The sequence below is a fragment of the Scyliorhinus torazame genome, chromosome 6, assembly GCF_047496885.1.
Source record: "Scyliorhinus torazame isolate Kashiwa2021f chromosome 6, sScyTor2.1, whole genome shotgun sequence".
Taxonomy (NCBI): domain Eukaryota; kingdom Metazoa; phylum Chordata; class Chondrichthyes; order Carcharhiniformes; family Scyliorhinidae; genus Scyliorhinus; species Scyliorhinus torazame.
The window spans coordinates 272,155,951-272,174,714 of NC_092712.1; the positions used below are offsets into that span (position 1 = coordinate 272,155,951).

Sequence of the window (18,764 nt, forward strand, 5' to 3'; positions counted from 1 at the left end):
GGTATGAGGCCTGGTCAGTCTTGATCAATTTGAAAAGAGACAGGAGTTGGTGTAATTGTGACTGGATCACTTGACACACTTCGCTTCCAACAATGACATGCTGCTATCTCTTAAAGGCTTCTTTTTAAAGATACTTCCCTTCCAAAGAAATATAGCTACTTACAGTCCATGCCCCTGTTTAGTTACCATAACACGAGTGTATAACTGATGGATCTATGAATTTCTAAAACATAGAGATAATCTGCTGGTACACTCAGATCTTCAAGATGTGGAGGTATCTTGAATTGCTCATGGTGATTTGTGGATACATGTTTTAGAATTCACAGGAGTCATATTTTTGAGCTTGTCACTGTATCAATCTTGGCCAGTAACTCAAAAGTTGCCAACTTTCTTAGGGCAGATAATTTGAATATTGGCAAACACTTTGGGTGGTGGGATGGTGTCTGTTTTCCACAAGATTAATGGTGTGAAACATGTTTTCACTGCTCTTCGTCGTGCTGTGCACATCATCATGTTTGTCAATCACCTCATGTACATGTTTCAGATGGGATGGTCCTATTTACTGTTTGAAGGTACCTGTTTGTACCGTCTATTTGGATCAGTGCATGACTTTTTGTAGCTACATCGTGCACTGCTGCTGCCACTGGCCCTTTCTGCCCCGTGCCTTTCACAATTGCAGGAAAGCTGGGCATTTGGTTGGTGCATGCAGAAGGCCACACCTTCCACATGTCTTGCTATGTTTGGGTGTTCTAATAAGTGCGTCAACAATTGGTGTTGTTCTTAGGACCTGTAAGCTTTGTTGATATGTGAAGATTGCTTCATTCCTATGACCATCATTGATTATTTCTTTGATGCTATGCATTTTGTGCTTGTCTAGCAGACTTCTCTGCAATTTTTCCATGGGAATGGATGAGATCAGCAACTTAAACAATTCTGTCTACTAGCTCTGCTTTTAAAACATCACAGTATGTACCTTTTATTTGCATTTGCTGATGAAGTGGTCTGAATTTTGTAGACTGTTGTTAAAATTACACAAATTCTAGTCAATGAATATGGGAGTTTAGCTTGCTATGGCATGAATATGAATGTAGTCAATATCTTTTGGAGATCCTTTAACTCTTCTGTTAATCCTGACTTGTTTGGTCTGTGTAGAACTTCATTCCCATTTGCTAGGTGAATTGCTTGTCTGGCTCAGACAAACCTGAAGGGAAGAGGCAAAGGAACATGTGTTGCATCTCCTACGCTTGTATTGGTAGGTGCCTTGGGAAGATGGTGTTGAGAGTTAGTGAGGAATGGACCAGTGTGTTTAGGGGAATGGTCCCTTTGGAATGCTGAAAGGGGAGTGAACGGTGTGTTCAATGGTAGCGTTGTGTCACCGTTTAATTGTCGGCACTGTGGTTAGCATTGCTGCCTTACAGCGTAAGGGATCCGGGCTCAATTGTAGCCTCAGGTGGCTGTGTGGAGTTTGCACTTTCTCCCAGTGTCTGCGTCGATTTCCTCTGGGTGCTCCAGTTTCCTCCCACAGTCCAAAGATGTGCAGGTCAGGTAGACTGGCCTGATAAAATTACTCCTGAGTGTCCAAATATATGCAGGTTATATGGGGTTCCCCCCGGGGGCAGAGCCACACAGCAGGGGTGCGCAGAAGAAGATAGGCCCCCCCCCCGGATTGGGCATGCCCGCCGATCGGTAGCCCACGATTGTGGGCCTGACCGTCGTGGAGGACCCCCTGGAGTCTGATCCAGGTTAAAGAGGTGTGAATTGTCTCAAGCCAGGACAGTTGGTAGGATTTCGCAAGCCTAGGCCAGATGGTGGGGATGAATGTAATGCGACATGAATCCCAGGTCCTGGTTGAGACCGCACTCATGTGTGCGGAACTTGGCTAAGTTTCTGCTCGGCGATTCTGCGTTGTCACGCGTCCTGAAGGCCGCCTTGGAGAATGCTTACCCAGAGATCAGAGGCTGAATGCCCTTGACTGCTGAGGTGTTCACCGACTGGAAGGGAACATTCCTGCCTGGTGATTGTCGCGCGATGTCCGTTCACTCGTTGTCTGCATGGTCTCGCCAATGTACCACGCTTCGGGACATCCTTTCCTGCAGCGTATGAGGTAGACAATGTTGGCCGAGTCGCACAAGTATGTACCGCGAACCTGGTGGGTGGTGTTCTCACGTGTAATGGTGGTATCCATGTCGATGATCTGGCACATCTTGCAGAGATTGCCATGGCAGGGTTGTGTGGTGTCGTGGTCGCTGTTCTGAAGGCTGGGTAGTTTGCTGCAAACAATGGTTTGTTTGAGATTGCGCGGTTGTTTGAAGGCAAGTAGTGGGGCTGCGGGGATGACCGTGGCAAGATGCTCATCTTCATCGATGATGTGTTGAAGGCTGCGAAGAAGATGTTGTAGTTTCTCCGCTCCGGGAAAGTACTGGACGACGAAGGATACTCTGTCGGTTGTGTCCCGTGTTTGATATAAAGCAGAGGAGGGAGATTTGAAAATAACTGAATGCAAATAGATTGACCTTTCAAGATCAGAATTGCATTTGGCGATTCCATCCACTGCTTGTGAAATGCTGGTCTCAGTCTTAACGTCTGTATGTCACGACAAACCGAATATTTGTGATGAACTGTTGTCTTACTATTCATTAGGTGCTAATGTGACCCCAAATTGAAACCATAGCAAATTCTTGGAGATATAGGGGAAGATATAGTAAAGTGTTTTGAAATGTTGATGTTAATTGTTTCCACTGATTTTTTTTGTTTTGTGTACTCATTGCAGTGTTATCCCTGGTACACAGAAGATCTGGGTGAAGACCTGGGGCTGTTCACATAACAATTCAGATGGCGAATACATGGCAGGCCAACTGGCCGTTTATGGGTATAAAATTACAGGTAATGCACAATACAAATGTATTATACAATGGTCATTGTACACCAGAATTTTTACTTCTGCAACTTAAACTTATTAAAATAAGTTATTTGTGCTGTGTTATTTTCTTAAAACTTGCTTCAAGAATGGGCCACAAAACAATATCTCTACTTGATTACGTTGTGGGAATTGCTATATTGTGCAGCATCTGTTTTGTAGTTCAACTATTTGCTTCCTTATTAGTTTATAACAATTTCAACTTCATCATGAAATTCTGGAATAACTGTTGGAGTAAGTAGCACAAGACTTTGTATTTACCTGTTCTCACCATAGCTGTTGGTTCAAAAGTGCGACAAGCAAACATTATTGGATTGGATTTGTTTATTGTCACGTGTACCGAGGTACAGTGAAAAGTATTTTTCTGCGAGCAGCTCAACAGATCATTAAGTACATGAGAAGAAAAGGGAATAAAAGAAAATACATAATAGGGCAACACAACATATACAATGTAACTCCAAAAACACTGGCATCGGATGAAGCATACAGGGTGTAGTGTTAATGAAATCAGTCCATAAGAGGGTCATTTAGGAGTCTGGTGACAGTGGGGAAGAAGCTGTTTTTGAGTCTTTTCTCAGACTTCTGTATCTCCTGCCCGATGAAAGAAGTTGGAAGAGTGAGTGAGCCGGGTGGGAGTGATCTTTGATTATACTGCCCGCTTTCCCCAGGCAGCGGGAGGTGTAGATGGAGTCAATGGATGGGAGGCAGGTTCGTGTGATGGACTGGGCTGTGTTCACGACTCTCTGAAGTTTCTTGCGGTCCTGGGCCGAGCAGTTGCCATACCAGGCTGTGATGCAGCCTGATAGGATGCTTTCTATGGCATTAATAGTAAATTTGACCCCATTCGTTGATACTTTATGATGGAAGTTACATTTAGTCTTAACCTGCATTTGCTGGAGTGTGCTTGCCAACATTGTATGATTTCAGTATGATATCAGGCTGGCCTGAGTCTGCCTACTTTGGCAGATATAGTATTCCATTTGGAAATTGTGTTCCCAACTGAAATTTTTCAATGTAATAGCTTTATTTTCTTTGTATGAAGACAGGATTTTGTGCAGCCTTTCTCCTTAAAAGAATACCACATTGGAAGAAAATAAATGATTTATCCTTATCCTTTGTGTTCGATCCAAGTTGACACAACTATGCAGTGTATCATAGGCTTTGTGGATTTGTTACAAATATAACCTTTATTTACACACTATTTGCAATGGTTTAAAAACTGCAAGTTTTTTTTAGCAGGTAAGCAGTTAAACAGCACTTACTGCTTCCTTTCCACTGATCAGGGTTGAAGTTTGTATTACTGTAAAAGCAGAAACTGATGTCAAGAGATACCTGCAATAAATATAGCATCATGTCTAGTATAAATGTATCAAGTGGAATTAATAATTGGTGCAATTTTATAAAGTGGTTCACTAAATATTGAAATACAGTATTGAGAGCTCTTTGCTGTCTTTAGCATCTACCTGAAACCAGTTAATATCAATGTGAACAAATAAGAGTGATTTGATCAGTGTTTATATTGCTTTCCCTGTTCAAAAACAAAGGTTAAATAATTTTGGAAATTTAATGACAACTGTGGCAGCTCAAACATTTGAGTGCTTGATTTTCAGAAAGGTCGTAAAGTTAGTTTAATTGCCTCAATCAGGTGAGTTTTATTAGTCCTGAGCCAGGCCACTAGATGGAGCATAGCTTTTAAAACAAAAACAGGTGCAGGAACTCATCATTGATGTTAGTTGTGTTACTGAAAAGTGCCACACCGTCACGCGAATCAGATTGTCCTGTTAAAACAAATCTGAAAGCTACAGTTAGGTTCTGTTGGAGGTTTTCGGGAGTGGGAGAGTGTGGGGAGTGGGTTAGGTTCTGATGGATATTTCTCAGACAAAGACATTAAAAGATGATACTCTAAATTGAAATAGACCCCTCACTGAGCGAGGGCATGGGAGAGAGGCAGGAGAGAGGGTAATTACATAAGCTGCAGGATAGACACGTTTGGGCTGCGTGGTGAATACTGCTTGCATAGATATTCTTCACATAATACAACTATCTTAGTTTTGACATGTTTTGATGTTTTTTGAGTCGAGATTTTCTCTTTAATTCTTTACATATTTACATTTAGAACAGCAACTTTCCACAAGGGAGCAGATAGGGAAGCTGCTTAGAGAATTTGTTTTCAACAGGCTTGATGAAGTGAACTGGATTGATTCACTCTCATTTTCTAATTTCTTCCCGTGATTCCCGGACAAGTGCCTGACCCAACTGAGACAGGAGCAGCAAGTCCTCTCTGAACATTGTGAGACTTTGTGCCATGGTGGCATAGCCAATTTTGTATGCTAAGAGTTGCGCCATATACCAGACAATGGTGTATCGTTGAGAGTGACTGTAGAAAATTCAACAGCTCGGTTAGTGTGTCCTTTATGACTTGTAGTGAACAGATGTTACATGTAGCGGTATTGCTGACCGGTTGAAATATTTTCTCATTCACGTGTGCTTAATATTTGTATTCGCATTGTTCAGCTCTGAAACATATTTGGACTCTGTTGCCATAAATGAAAACTTATTACCAAATGGACTCTTGTAATCTAGCCAAAGAATTTAGCTGACTTTAATTTTGAGAATGAAATGCAAGTAGTTTCTGATTGATCTTAAAATTTGGATATTTGCTTTTTAACACTGAAAAACCTCAACATCATCCTAGACAAAGCAGCTTACTTGATCAGCGTCCCTTTTGCCATCATAAACGTTTACTCCCTTCAGCAGCAGTGCATAATGGCAGCAGTGTGCACTATCTACAAGTTGCATGGGAGCAACTCGCCAAGGCTCCTTTGGCAGAACTTTCCAAACCCAAGACCTCTACCACCTAGAAGGACAAGGGTAGCAGACAAATGGGAACACCGTCTGTAACTGCCCCTCATGTCACATCATCCTGATGTAGAACTACATTACTGCTTCCTTGCTATTGCTGGGTCAAAATCCTAGAAATCCCTCCCTAACAGAACAGTGGGTGTACATTGCATGGACTGCAGCAGTTCAAGAAAGTATCTCATCATCTGCTGAAGGGAACTTGGGATGGGCAATAAATGCTGACCTTCCCTGCAATAACCCCATCCCAAGAATAAATGAAAAGGAATGTGATTTGCATGGGCTTAGCACAATTTCCTTGTTTTTGTGTTCAATGTCCTACAGGTATTTACAAAACAAGGTATCACAATTGCTTTTTTATCTGAGTTGTCAACTTGCCCGACCACTTTCAAGGATTTGTGAATTACACTGCTAGGGGATTCTACAAGTTGCATGGGAGCAACTCGCCAAGGCTCCTTTGGCAGAACTTTCCAAACCCAAGACCTCTACCACCTAGAAGGACAAGGGTAGCAGACAAATGGGAACACCGTCTGTAACTGCCCCAATTACACTACACTTCACTCTTGAATCCCCCTCAAAATAGTTCAATTTGGATTATGCTGCCTCTCATGTTCTTGCTCCACAAGTGCATCTGCCTTGTGTCTGTCCATTTCCCCAATCTCTTGTTTCCTCTGGAAATCTGCCACTTATCCTGCCCACTACTTACTACATTGTCAGGTTGTGTGTTATTTGTAAAGCTTTGAAATTGTACTATTAATACTGAAGTCCAGGTTCTTTATGTAAAAGAAAAGCACTGGCCCTAGCATCAACCTTAGTGGATCCTCAGGCACATTTCTTTTCAGTCAGAAAGACATAAGTTCACCACTACTATCTGTCTCCTATCCCCTTGGTCAGTCACACCTAACTGTACTTTTTCCCAACTGTAAATCTATTGCATATGGTTTCTGTTTCCAATTATTTTTCGAATTCTATTTTTATTACTGCAAACTGCAAAATTCTTTGATAAAACTATCTCAGCTAAAATTAATATGTGCTGTATTTTGTATTTCCTTCCACTTGCAGCTTTAAGATATTTCAGTCTCTTCTTGGTAAGTAGGTAGACATGTCTTTGGGAGATGAGTTATTCTCATTATGAGTGCCAATTTGAGAAATCTGTTTTGTTCGGAGTTCCACATTCACTTGAGATTTTAGCTGATTGCTGCAGGGTTTGCTGATGCCAACAGTAGCCGAAAATAATAAGTCAGCTGAGTGGATTTCGACTACTTGTCACATATGAGGTTTTAATGATTTATGATGGTGAAAGTTAGCTACTGTTTGGTGAATAATTTTGTTTTGCCGATCCTGGTAGTGAAAGATTGAATGCACTGACAAAAGCAGGAAGAATGTGTTGTGCTACATTACTAGGCTAATTTTAGGAAAACTGTAAAGGAAATTTGCAGTGATATCCTTTTCTGTAATAAAGCTCTTTTCCTCATTTGGAACTCAAATGGAATTCACCAGGATAGCGTCTCTTGAATTATTTTTGTTCCAGGAGTCATGTACATGGATTTTGCTTCTTACATGTGTGGAATCATCTAAATGCTTTAATGTTGCTTGCCTGTGTAGATCCACATGCTTCAACAATGATGTAAAATGTTGGTTTGTATTTATGCTTGACATTAATTTATTTTAATGTTTTAAAAGCTCCGAGGTATCCCCTTCCTGTTGAAGGAAGCAGAAATAGTGACACAGAATGAGCTATTAGGTTCACAGATTTACTGGTTGAACTCTTGGGATTTGCAGAGTTTCCAGTTTAGTTTTAAGCATTGAGACGTTAGCTTTTCACTGTCCACTTGTGCGATAATAGTTTCCCGCATGAGCATAATAAGGATTTGTACATTTAAGGTTTGCAAACCAGCCAAACTGAAAAATGCATTTACTGTATGTCTAACTCTCTTTGTAAGGGATCCCTGGGAGGCATAGGAAAACAGTTCTGCTGGAAAACTCAAAACGTGTGGTTGAAAATATGGTTAATTAATAAAATAAGCTAAATATTTTGTGATTTTTTTTTTATTTCAAAAAGTGGGTACGTTCTAAGGATTGTACTTGTAGAAAATAACATGGATCCCTAGAGCACAGTTAATTGAATCATTTTTTCCAGTTTAAAATTCCACTAATCCCATTGCAACTCAAGTACCAGATGCATATTACCATTTTCTTCAAAGTAGTATTTGAGCTGACATTCATGACTGAGTTTCATTTTTTTGTTCTGCAGTGGAATAATATCACTAGTGAGGATTGTACTTGTCTGCATATCGATCATAACTATCGCTTTCACGAAAGATCATGATTACTACTTGCCATTTGAAGTTGCCCAGACCTTTTAGATTTCATTGCTTACCTTTTGAATAACTTGAATCACCTTCAGTAAGAACCAACCCAGTTAGTTGAAGACCAATTTGAAATTGTCAAAAACGGTGTGTGTGTGTAATATTGCTTATAATTAATTGATGGGATCTAAATTAATATTGTAACATTGGAAGCTGTGTTTATAGTTTGTACTTCAGCCTAACATCTCTTTCCACATCCTTTTCTCACACTGCTCTTTGCATTCTAGTTGATTATATATTCTCTTTCTACCTATTCCTCACTTATTCATGACCCGTGGACCCCCCCCCCCCACTTTTCTCTTTACCTAACCCCCCCACCAGTCATTTGTCTTGCCTTATTCCCTCATCTGTGCTTGTGCCTTGTTCCAGTTATGTTGGTGTGACACTGTTACTCATGTTTCTTTTGTTTAGACACTTTGCTTTACCTATTCCCCCCCCCCCCCCCCCCCCCCGACCCTCGGATGGCGAATTCAATTTTCTCCATTTGGAGAAGTTCCAATAGGTCAGTCAGCCAGTCTGCAGTTTGGGTGGTTTGCTGCCCGCTAGCTGAGCAGGATTTTCTGGTGGGCGATTAGGGAGGCAAAGGCAAGGGCGTCAGTCCTCCTCCCATGAATATTTGGATTTGGATTTTGTTTATTGTCACGTGTACCGAGTACAATGAAAAGTATAGATCTGGTTGTATAATATAATCTTTATTGTCACAAGTAGGCTTACATTAACACTGCAATGAAGTTACCATGAAAAGCCCTTAGTCGCCACATTCCGGCGCCTGTTCGGGTACACGGAGGGCGAATTCAGAATGACCAAATTAGCTAACAGCATGTCTTTGGGGACTTGTGGGAGGAAACTGGAGCACCCGGAGGAAACCCATGCAGACACAGGGAGAACGTGCAGGCTCCGCACAGACAGTGACCCAAGTCGGGAATCGAACCTGGGACCCTGGCGCTGTTCTGAGACCTTGAGGACTGCAACTCTTGGGCAAGGCTCTGCCCTCACCCCCACCACCTTGGACATTGCCTCGAAGACGGCTGTCCAAAACCCAACAAGTCTGGGACAAGACCAGAACATGTGGGCGTGGTTGGCCGGGCCTCCTTGGCACTGTTCGCATTTTCCCTCCACCTCTGGGAAGAACTTGCTCATTCGGATTCTGGTTAAGTGGACTCTGTATACTACTTTTAGCTTCATTAGGCTTAGCCTTGCATATGTTGAGCTGGAGTTGACCGTGCGCAGTTCTTCGCTCTAGAGTCCCCGCCCTATTTAAAACCCCAAGTCCTCCCACTTCTCCTCGTCTTGTCCAGTTGCCCACACATGTCACCACAGTTACCTTTCCCTAGGATGTTGGTGTAAAAGTCCCCAACTGTCAGCCCCCCGGTCCTGTCTCCACCTGTGGTTGTTGCAGATGGTGGCCTTGCTGGACATTTTGGTTAACCGGAAATGCTGGCGCAATTGATTCCACGACCGGAGCGTCACTATCACCGCTGGGTTCATTGAATATTTATTAGGTGGAGATGGGAGTGCGCCATGTCAGGGGCCTGGAGGGACGTCCCTCTGCAGGAGCTCTCCTCCATCAGCCCCAATCGTCTTCTGGCTCCTTTATCCACCCCTTTACTCTCTCTGGGGTTGTTGCTCAGTGATAATATTGCAGATTTGGGAGAGCTAGGCCCCACCATGGATCTCGTTCTCTGCAGTACTCTCTTTGGGATCCTTGCATTGCTCCCTCACCACACAAATGCCATAATCAGTTTGTCCAGTTAATTGAAAAAGCCATGGGGATGTAGATTGGGATGGATCTAAACAGGAAGAGGAAACCTGGGCAATATGTTCATCTTGATCGTCTGCTCCCTCCCCGCCAGGGAGAGTGTGTGTGTGTGCCATCTCTGCAGGTCCTTTTTTACTTCCTCTGTCAGGCTGGTCAGGTTCTACTTGTGGATCCCTGTCCAGTCATGAGCGATTTGGATCCCCAGGTAGCGGAATTTGTGTTCGGCCTGTTTAAAAGACAACACCTCCAGCTCTGCCCCTCCCCCTTGTGGGTTCACCGGGAAGATCTCGCTTTTGCTCTGGTTAAATTTGTAGCCCGAGAAGGCTGCAAATTCTTTCAAGAGCGCCATGATTGCTTCCATGCTGCTTCGCGGGTCCGAGATGTAGAGGAGCAGATCGTCTGCTGAGAGCAAGACTTCTGTGCTCTCGGTCTTCTCTCCAGATCCCTTTTCTTTGCTGCCGTAAGCGTGATCGCTAGTGGTTCGATCGTCAAGGTGAACAGCAGCGGGGATAGTGGGCATTCTGCCTTGTGTCTCTGTGCAGCAGGAAGTATTTAGAGCTGGTGGTCTGAGGATTGGGAGCAGTTTAGAATTCAGCAAAAAAGGACCAAGGGATTGATTAAGAAGGGGAAAATACAGTGCGAAAGTAAGCTTGCAGGGAACATAAAGGGCATTTAAAAGTTAATTGGATAAACATATGGATGATAATGGCATAGTGTAGGTTAGATGGCTTTTGTTTCGGTGCAACATCGTGGGCCGAAGGGCCTGTACTGCGCTGTATTGTTCTATGTTCTATATAAAGACTGACATCTATAAGTACGTGAAGAGGAAGAGATTGGTGAAGACAAATGTAGGTCCCCTACAGACATAAACGGGAGAATGCACAATAGGGGGCAAAGAAATGGCTGAGCAATTGAATACATACTTTGGTTCTGTCTTCACAAGTGAGAATACAAATCAGATACCAGAAATATTGCAGAATGCAAGATTTAGTGAGAGGAGAGAAATTGTGCTGGGGAAATTGACAGGATTGAAGGCTGATAAATCCCTAGGGCCTGATAATTTACATCCCAGAGTACTTAAGAAAGTGGCTCTAGAAATAGTGGATGAATTGGTGGTAATCCTTCAGGATTCTATAGACTCTGGAGCAGTCCCTGCAGATTGGAGGGTAGCTAGTGTCACTCCTATATTCAAAAAGGGAGGTAGAGAGAAAATGGAATTACAGACCAGTAAGCCTAACATCGATAGTGGGGTGTCATGTGAGAGTATCCTTTAAGAAATGAGTGTTTAAGAAATGTACCTTTAAGAAATGGAGCTGCTCATGTTACTGGAGTGATGTCAGAGTGTGGGTATAGCTGAGCTCCACTTCTGCTTTTTAGTTTAAGTTTGAGAAAGCTTGGGTGTGTCTCTGTTTTTCAGTGAGCTGAATCTGAAGTTAAAAGTGAGCTGCACTGCTGTTGATCTCTGCCATCAAAAGACTATCTATAGATCATTTGGTGAATTCAGAAGAATTATAAATGTTTTCAGTCTTGAATGTAAACCCTAATGTGCCCCTGTTTGAAGGTTTGTTAAGCCTTTTGGATGTTAAAAGGACAGCATACAGATTACTTAGTGTTGTATTCTTTGGGGGGGGGGTGTATTTGATTTACTGGTTGCTAAGATATTCACTTTGTTTTGAAAAGGTTAACTTGAGTTCATAGAATAAACTTTGTTTTGTTTTAAAAAAAACACTGGTCCATTTTCTGCTATACCATACCTGTAGAGTGAGTTGTGTGCTCTCCATACCACAATCTATTAAAAGTTGTGGGTCAGGTGAACTCCATGATACACTTTGGGATTCTCTAAACCCTGGCCCATAACAATTGGGGGCTCGTCCGGGATAGAAGTCTAGTGAAATTAAAGACAGTGAGGGGTGAGCATATTCTGGTTGCTTTTCAGGTGTGGTATTTTAGTTTAAGTGGGGAGTGTGTTGTGGACAATGGCTCTTTCAGAGGCTCTGAAGTTTTTGTGGGTGGAGACGGTCACACACAGTACCTTACGGACAGAGACTAAAAGCAGACTGCTAGATTTGACAAAAACATTGCAGTTAACATTACCTGACAAAATGCGAAAAGATGAGGTCATTGTGGCGGTATTTAAAGTTGCCTGAGATTCAGTTTGACTCATTGGAAATGGCAAAAATTCAGTTGCAAATTAAACAAATGGAACCTGAGAGAATGAAAGCAGCTTGAATAAGAAAGAGAGAGAGAGGAAAAAGAAAAGGAGAGAGAAGAAAGGAGAAAAGAAAAAATATCCCTAACAGAACAAAAAGAAAGAGAAAGGGAGATACAGATCAGGGAAAAAGATAGAGAGAGTTTGAAGTTCGGAAAATGGAGATGAAACATGAGTCAGTTAAAATTGGCAGACGTAAAGGGAAACGTACAGTTGGATGATAGTGATGAGGATAGTGAGAAAGAGCGTCAAAGTCGAAGGCTTGGTGGGAATCTATTTAAATATGTCCAAGCATTGCCAATGTTTGACGAGAAGGAGGTAGAAGCCTTTTTCATTTCATTTGAGAAGGTAGCTAAACAAATGAAATGGCCACAGGACATGTGGGTATTGCTGATTCAAACAAAGCTGGTAGGTAGAGCTAGTGAAGTGTTTGCATCACTACCGGAGGAGGTATCTGGGACGTATGAGGAGGTGAAGAAATCCATCTTGGGTGCAAATGAATTAGTGCCTGAAGCTTACAGACAAAGGTTTAGAAATTTAAGGAAAGAATTGGGTCAAACATACATGGAGTTTGAAAGGCTCAAACAGAGTAATTTTGATAGGTGGATAAGGGCTTTGAAAATAGACCAAACGTATGAAGCTCTCAGAGAAATTATACTTTTGGAGGAATTAAAAAATTCAATTCCTGATGTAGTGTGAACTTATGTGGAAGAGCAGAGGGTTAACACTGCGAGCTTAGCAGCAGAAATGGCAGATGATTGTGAATTAGTTCATAAATCAAAGCTTGGTTTCAGCCTGAGAGGGATAGAAACTGGGGACATGAGAAATACTCAAGTGGTAAAGGTAAAGGTAGTCTGATGGGAGATAATGAGAGTGTACCTCAGATTAAAAAAGATATCCAGGAGGGTGGAAAAGAAATGAAATGTTTCAAATGTTTTCACTGTAATAAACTAGGCCATGTAAAGTCACAGTGTTGGTGGTTGAAGAATAGCACTGGGAAGGCTGATGTGGTAAAACAGGATAAGACAGTGGGGTTTGTTAAAGTGATAAAGGAAAGCCCAAGTGAAGCGAAGGAAGTGTGAAAGATTGTACAGCCTGATTTAGAGGTGATTGATAAGAAGGTGCCAGATATCTTTAAAGAATTTACTTGTGTAGGTAAAGTTTAGTCATATGTATCAGGAGGAGTGTGTAAAGAAGTCACAATTTTAAGAGATACGGGAGCTAGTCAATCTTTAATGGTAAGAGATGAGTTATGTAGGTTGGGAAGAATGTTGCCAGAAAAGGTGGTAATATGTGGAATTCAGGGTAACAGGAGTAGTGTTCCATTATATAAGGTAAGGTTGGAAAGTCCAGTGAAGAGCGGTGAAGTGGTAGTAGGGGTAATAGAGAAACTATCTTGTCCAGGTATACAGTTTATCTTGGGTAATGATATAGCTGGATCACAGGTGGGAGTGATGCCTACTGTGGTTGATAAGCCAGTGGAAAATCAGACAACTGAAGTGTTGAAGGATGAATATCCTGGGATTTTTCCAGATTGTTCAGTAACAAGGTAGCAAAGTCGCAGGTTAAGACAAGAGGAGAAATCAAAGAGTGAAGATGACATTGAAGTGCAATTACCAGAAACAATTTTTGATCAGATGGTTGAAAAAGAACAAGAACAGGTGGAGGATGAGGCGGATATTTTTAGTTCAGGAAAATTGGCGGAGTTACAACAAAAACATCTAGAAATAAAACGGATGTATCAGAAAGCATACACGGAGAGGAATCTGAGTGTATACCAGAGTGTTATTGTTGTAAAAATCGTGTCTTGATGAGAAAATGGAGACCTTTACATATGCAGGCGGATGAAAAGTGGGGAGACGTTCATCAACTAGTATTGCCGGTAGGGTATAGAAAGGAGGTGTTGCAAGTTGCACATGAGGTACCAGTGGGAGGTCATTTGGGGATAAGGAAAACTCAAGCTAAAATCCAGAAACATTTTTATTGGCCTGGACTACATAAAGATGTAGTTAAATTTTGTCAATCATGTCACACATGTCAAGTGATAGGGAAACCTCAAGCAGTGATAAAACCAGCGCCCTTAATACCCTTCCAGCATTTGAGGAAGCTTTTACAAGGGTCCTAATTGATTGCGTAGGACTGCTTCCTAAAACAAAAAGTGGGAATCAATATCTTTTGACTATAATGGATGTGTCTGCTAGGTTTCCAGAGGCCATTGCAGTACGTAATATTACAGCTAAAAAGACTGTGGAGGCGTTACTAAAATTCTTTCCTAGATATGGACTCCCCACAGAAATTCAATCGGATCAAGGATCAAATTTTACATATCATAAGAACATAAGAACTAGGAGCAGGAGCAGACCATCTGGCCCCTCGAGCCTGCTCCGCCATTCAATTAGATCATGGCTGATCTTTTGTGGACTCAGATCCACTTTCCGGCCCGACCACCATAACCCTTAATCCCTTTATTCTTCAAAAAACTATCTATCTTTATCTTAAAAACATTTAATGAAGGATCCTCAACTTCTTCACTGGGCAAGGAATTCCATAGATTCACAACCCTTTGGGTGAAGAACTTCCTCCTAAACTCAGTCCTAAATCTACTTCCCCTTATTTTGAGGCTATGCCCCCTAGTTCTGCTTTCACCCGCCAGTGGAAACCACTTGCCCGCATCTATCCTATCTATTCCCTTCATAATTTTGTATGTTTCTGTAAGATCCCCCCATCCTTCTAAATTCTAACGATGTCCCAGTCAACTCAACCTCCTCGTAATCCAACCCCTTCAGCTCTGGGATTAACCTAGTGAATTTCCTCTGCACACCCTCCAGTCCCAGTACGTCCTTTCTCAAGTAAGGAGACCAAAACTGAACACAATACTCCAGGTGTGGCCTCACTAACACCTTATACAATTTCAGCATAACCTCCCTAGTCTTAAACTCCACCCCTCTAGCAATGAAGGACAACATTCCATTTGCCTTTTTAATCACCTGTTGCACCTGTAAACCAACTTTTTGCGACTCATGCACTAACACACCCAGGTCTCTCTGCACAGCAGCATGTTTTAATATTTTATTACTTAAGTAATCTCTTTTGCTGTTATTCCTACCAAAATGGATAACCTCACATTTGTCAACATTGTATTCCATCTGCCAGACCCTAGCCCATTCACTTAACCTATCCAAATCCCTCTGCAGACTTCCAGTATCCTCTGCACTTTTTGCTTTGCCACTCATCTTAGTGTCGTCTGCAAACCTGGACACATTGCCCTTGGTCCCCAACTCCAAATCATCCATGTAAATTGTGAACAATTGTGGGCCCCACACTGATCCCTGAGGGACACCACTAGCTACTGATTGGCAACCAGAGAAACACCCATTAATCCCTAATCTTTGCTTTCTATTAATTAACCAATCCTCTATCCATGCTACTACTTTACCCTTCATGCCATGCATCTTTATCTTATGCAGCAACGTTTTGTGTGGCACCTTGCCACACAAAAGCTTTCTGGAAATCCAGATATACCACATCCATTGGCTCCCCGTTATCTACCTCACTGGTAATGTCCTCAAAAAATTCCACTAAATTATTTAGGCACGACCTGCCCTTTATGAACCCATGCTGCGTCTGTCCAATGGGACAATTTCCATCCAGATGCCTCGCTCGCTCTTCCTTGATGATAGATTCCAGCATCTTCCCTATTACTGAAGTTAAGCTAACTGGCCTATAATTACCCGCTTTCTGCCTATCTCCTTTTTTAAACAGTGGTGTCACGTTTGCTAATTCGCAATCCGCCGGGCCCACCCCAGAGTCTAGTGAATTTTGGTAAATTATCCCAAGTGCATTTGCAATTTCCCTAGCCATCTCTTTTAGCACTCTGGGATGTATTCCATCAGGGCTAGGAGACATGTCTACCTTTAGCCCCATTAGCTTGCCCATCACTACCTCCTTAGTGATAACAATCATCTCAAGGTCCTCTCCTGTCATAGCCTCATTTCTATCAGTCACTGGCATGTTATTTGTGTCTTCCACTGTGAAGACTGACCCAAAAAACCTGTTCAGTTCCTCAGCTATTTCCTCATCTCCCATTATTAAATCTCCCTACTCATCCTCCAAAAGGATGAATATTTACCTTGGCCACTCTTTTTTTTGTTTTATATATTTGTAGAAACTTTTACCTCATGGTTATTCAAAGAAGTTATGGATAGCATAGGAATAAAACAATTTATATCAACTGCGTACCATGCAGAATCGCAGGGAGTGTTAGAAAGGTGGCATCAGACATTAAAGACTATGTTGAGGGCTTATTGTCAAGATTATCCCGAGGATTGGGATAAAGGAATTCCATTCGTACTGTTTGCAATTAAGGATGCACTGAATGACTCAATCAAATTTGGTTCTTTTGAACTAATTTTTGGTCATGAGGTAAGAGGACCACTTAAATTGATTAAGGAAAAATTGGTGAGTGAGAAATCGGAAATTACATTATTGGATTTTGTGTCAAATTTTAGGGAACAATTAAATAGAGCAGGTGAATTGGCTAGACAACATTTGAAAGTTGCACAAAATGTGATGAAACGGGCAGCAGACAAGAAATCCAAAGTTCGGAGTTTTGACAGTGGAGATAAAGTTTTAGTAATGTTACCTGTGGTAGGTGAACTTTAAAAGCAAGATTTTGTGGACCTTATGAGATTGAAAGGAAATTAAGTGAGGTGAATTATGTGGTAAAGACACCAGAAAGAAGGAAGACTCGCCAAGTGTGTCATGTGAATATACTTAAAAGGTACTTTGAAAGAGAAGGAAAGAAAAAGGAGGAGGTTTTAATGATTCTAAGTCAAAGTGACGAACCAAATCCAGATGACTCTGAATTTGACATGCCTCAAATTAAATTGGAAAATGAGGATGTTCTTAAAAATTGGGATAAATTGTTGAGTTACCTTCCAGGGGAAAAACGAACTGACCTGAAAGAGTTATTGATATCACATGCACATGTTTGTGGAGATAAATTGGGAAGTACTAAAATGGCTATACATGATGTAGATGTGGGAAATGCTGTTCCAATCAAACAACATCTATATAGACTTAATCATTTCATTTCATTTTCATTCATTCATTTCATTTCATTTCATTTTCATTCATTTCATTCTTAGTCCTTTAAAATTGGCATAGGTTAACAAAGAGATTGAGGGTATGCTTAAAAATGGCATAATTGAAGTGGGTTGCAGCCAATGGAGCTCACCAATCGTGATGGTACCTAAACCAGATGGTACCCAACGGTTGTATGTGGACTATTAAAAGGTTAATGCAGTTACAAGATTTGACTCGTATCCTATCCCACGTTTGGAGGATTGCATTGAGAAAGTGCGACAATCAGTTTTTATTTCCAAACTGGATTTACTTAATGGTTACTGGCAGGTACCTTTATCCGAAAGGGCGAAGGAGATTTCAGCTTTTGTGACTCCAGATGGTATATACCAATTAAAAGTTATGCCATTTGGCATGAAAAACGCCCCAGCCACATTTCAACGGTTAACTAACACAGTTGTTGCAGGATTACCCAATTGTGTGGAAAACATCGACGATCTGGTAATTTTCAGCCAGACATGGACGGAACATTTGAAACACCTGATGGAGTTATTCGATCTACTTCAGGAGGCTTGTTTGGTGATAAACCTAGCCAAAAGTGAATTTGGAAAAGCCCAAATCACTTTCCTTAAGGAGTTTTCGATATCCTCGAGACGAAGGGAAATCATGCGATTTCTTGGCACGAGTGGATTTGATTGAACATTTGTGCAAATGTTTTGTAGCGTGATTGCTCCACTGATGGACTTGCTTACGAAACGTCAAAAATTTCAATGGACAGCGGACTTTCGACAGGCATTTGACTGCCTGAAGTTTGTGATAACTAATGCGCATGTGTTGGAGAATTACAAGGGACTCTATGATCAGATTGAACTAAAGTATCTGACTTTAAAGAGAAATGCTGAGGCATAGAGAATTGGACGGATAGTGCAGAGACCTTCCTGCTCAACAAGACTGTCAATCATGAAGGATTTCAATTGGAGGAAGAAGAACGGAAAAAATTGAGTTTATTATTATACCTGTTTGCACATGTTGCTTTTTAAAAACGAACAAGTATATTTACTGTGTGCATTTCTTAAAGGATAGTGCAAAGGTGAAAAATGAAACCATCTTGAAGTTGTTGGTTTTTTTTTTTCTTGGAGAGGAGGTGTCATGTGAGAGTACCCTTTTAGAAATAATATACCTTTAAGAAATGGAGCTGCTCATGTTACTGGAGTAATGTCAGAGTGTGGGTGGAGCTGAGCTCCATTTCTGCTTTTTAGTTTCAGTTTGAGAAAGCTTGGGTGTGTCTCTGTTTTTCAGTGAGCTGAATCTGAAGTTAAAAGTGAGCTGCACTGCTGTTGATCTTGCCATCAAAAGATTATATGGATCATTTGGTGAATTCAGAAGAATTATAAATGATTTCAGTCTTGAATGTAAACCCTAATGTGCTCCTGTTTGAAGGTTTGTTAAGCCTTTTGGATGTTAAAAGGACAGCATACAGATTACTTAGTGTTGTATTCTTTGGGGGGTGTATTTGATTTACTGGTTGCTAAGATATTCACTGTTTGTTTTAAAAAGGTTAATTTGAGT

At 41.4% G+C, this 18,764-nt stretch overlaps 1 protein-coding gene across 2 annotated transcripts in view; it reads left to right on the forward strand.

The window, feature by feature from the left end:
* Positions 1–18,764, forward strand: part of cdkal1 (CDK5 regulatory subunit associated protein 1-like 1) — a 979,997-nt gene that overhangs the window by 38,453 nt on the left and 922,780 nt on the right. For both annotated transcript variants that reach the window (XM_072509703.1, XM_072509704.1), the window contains exon 3: positions 2,771–2,883. In XM_072509703.1, the coding sequence (XP_072365804.1) occupies positions 2,771–2,883 (113 nt within the window). The remainder of the gene's footprint in view (positions 1–2,770; positions 2,884–18,764) is intronic.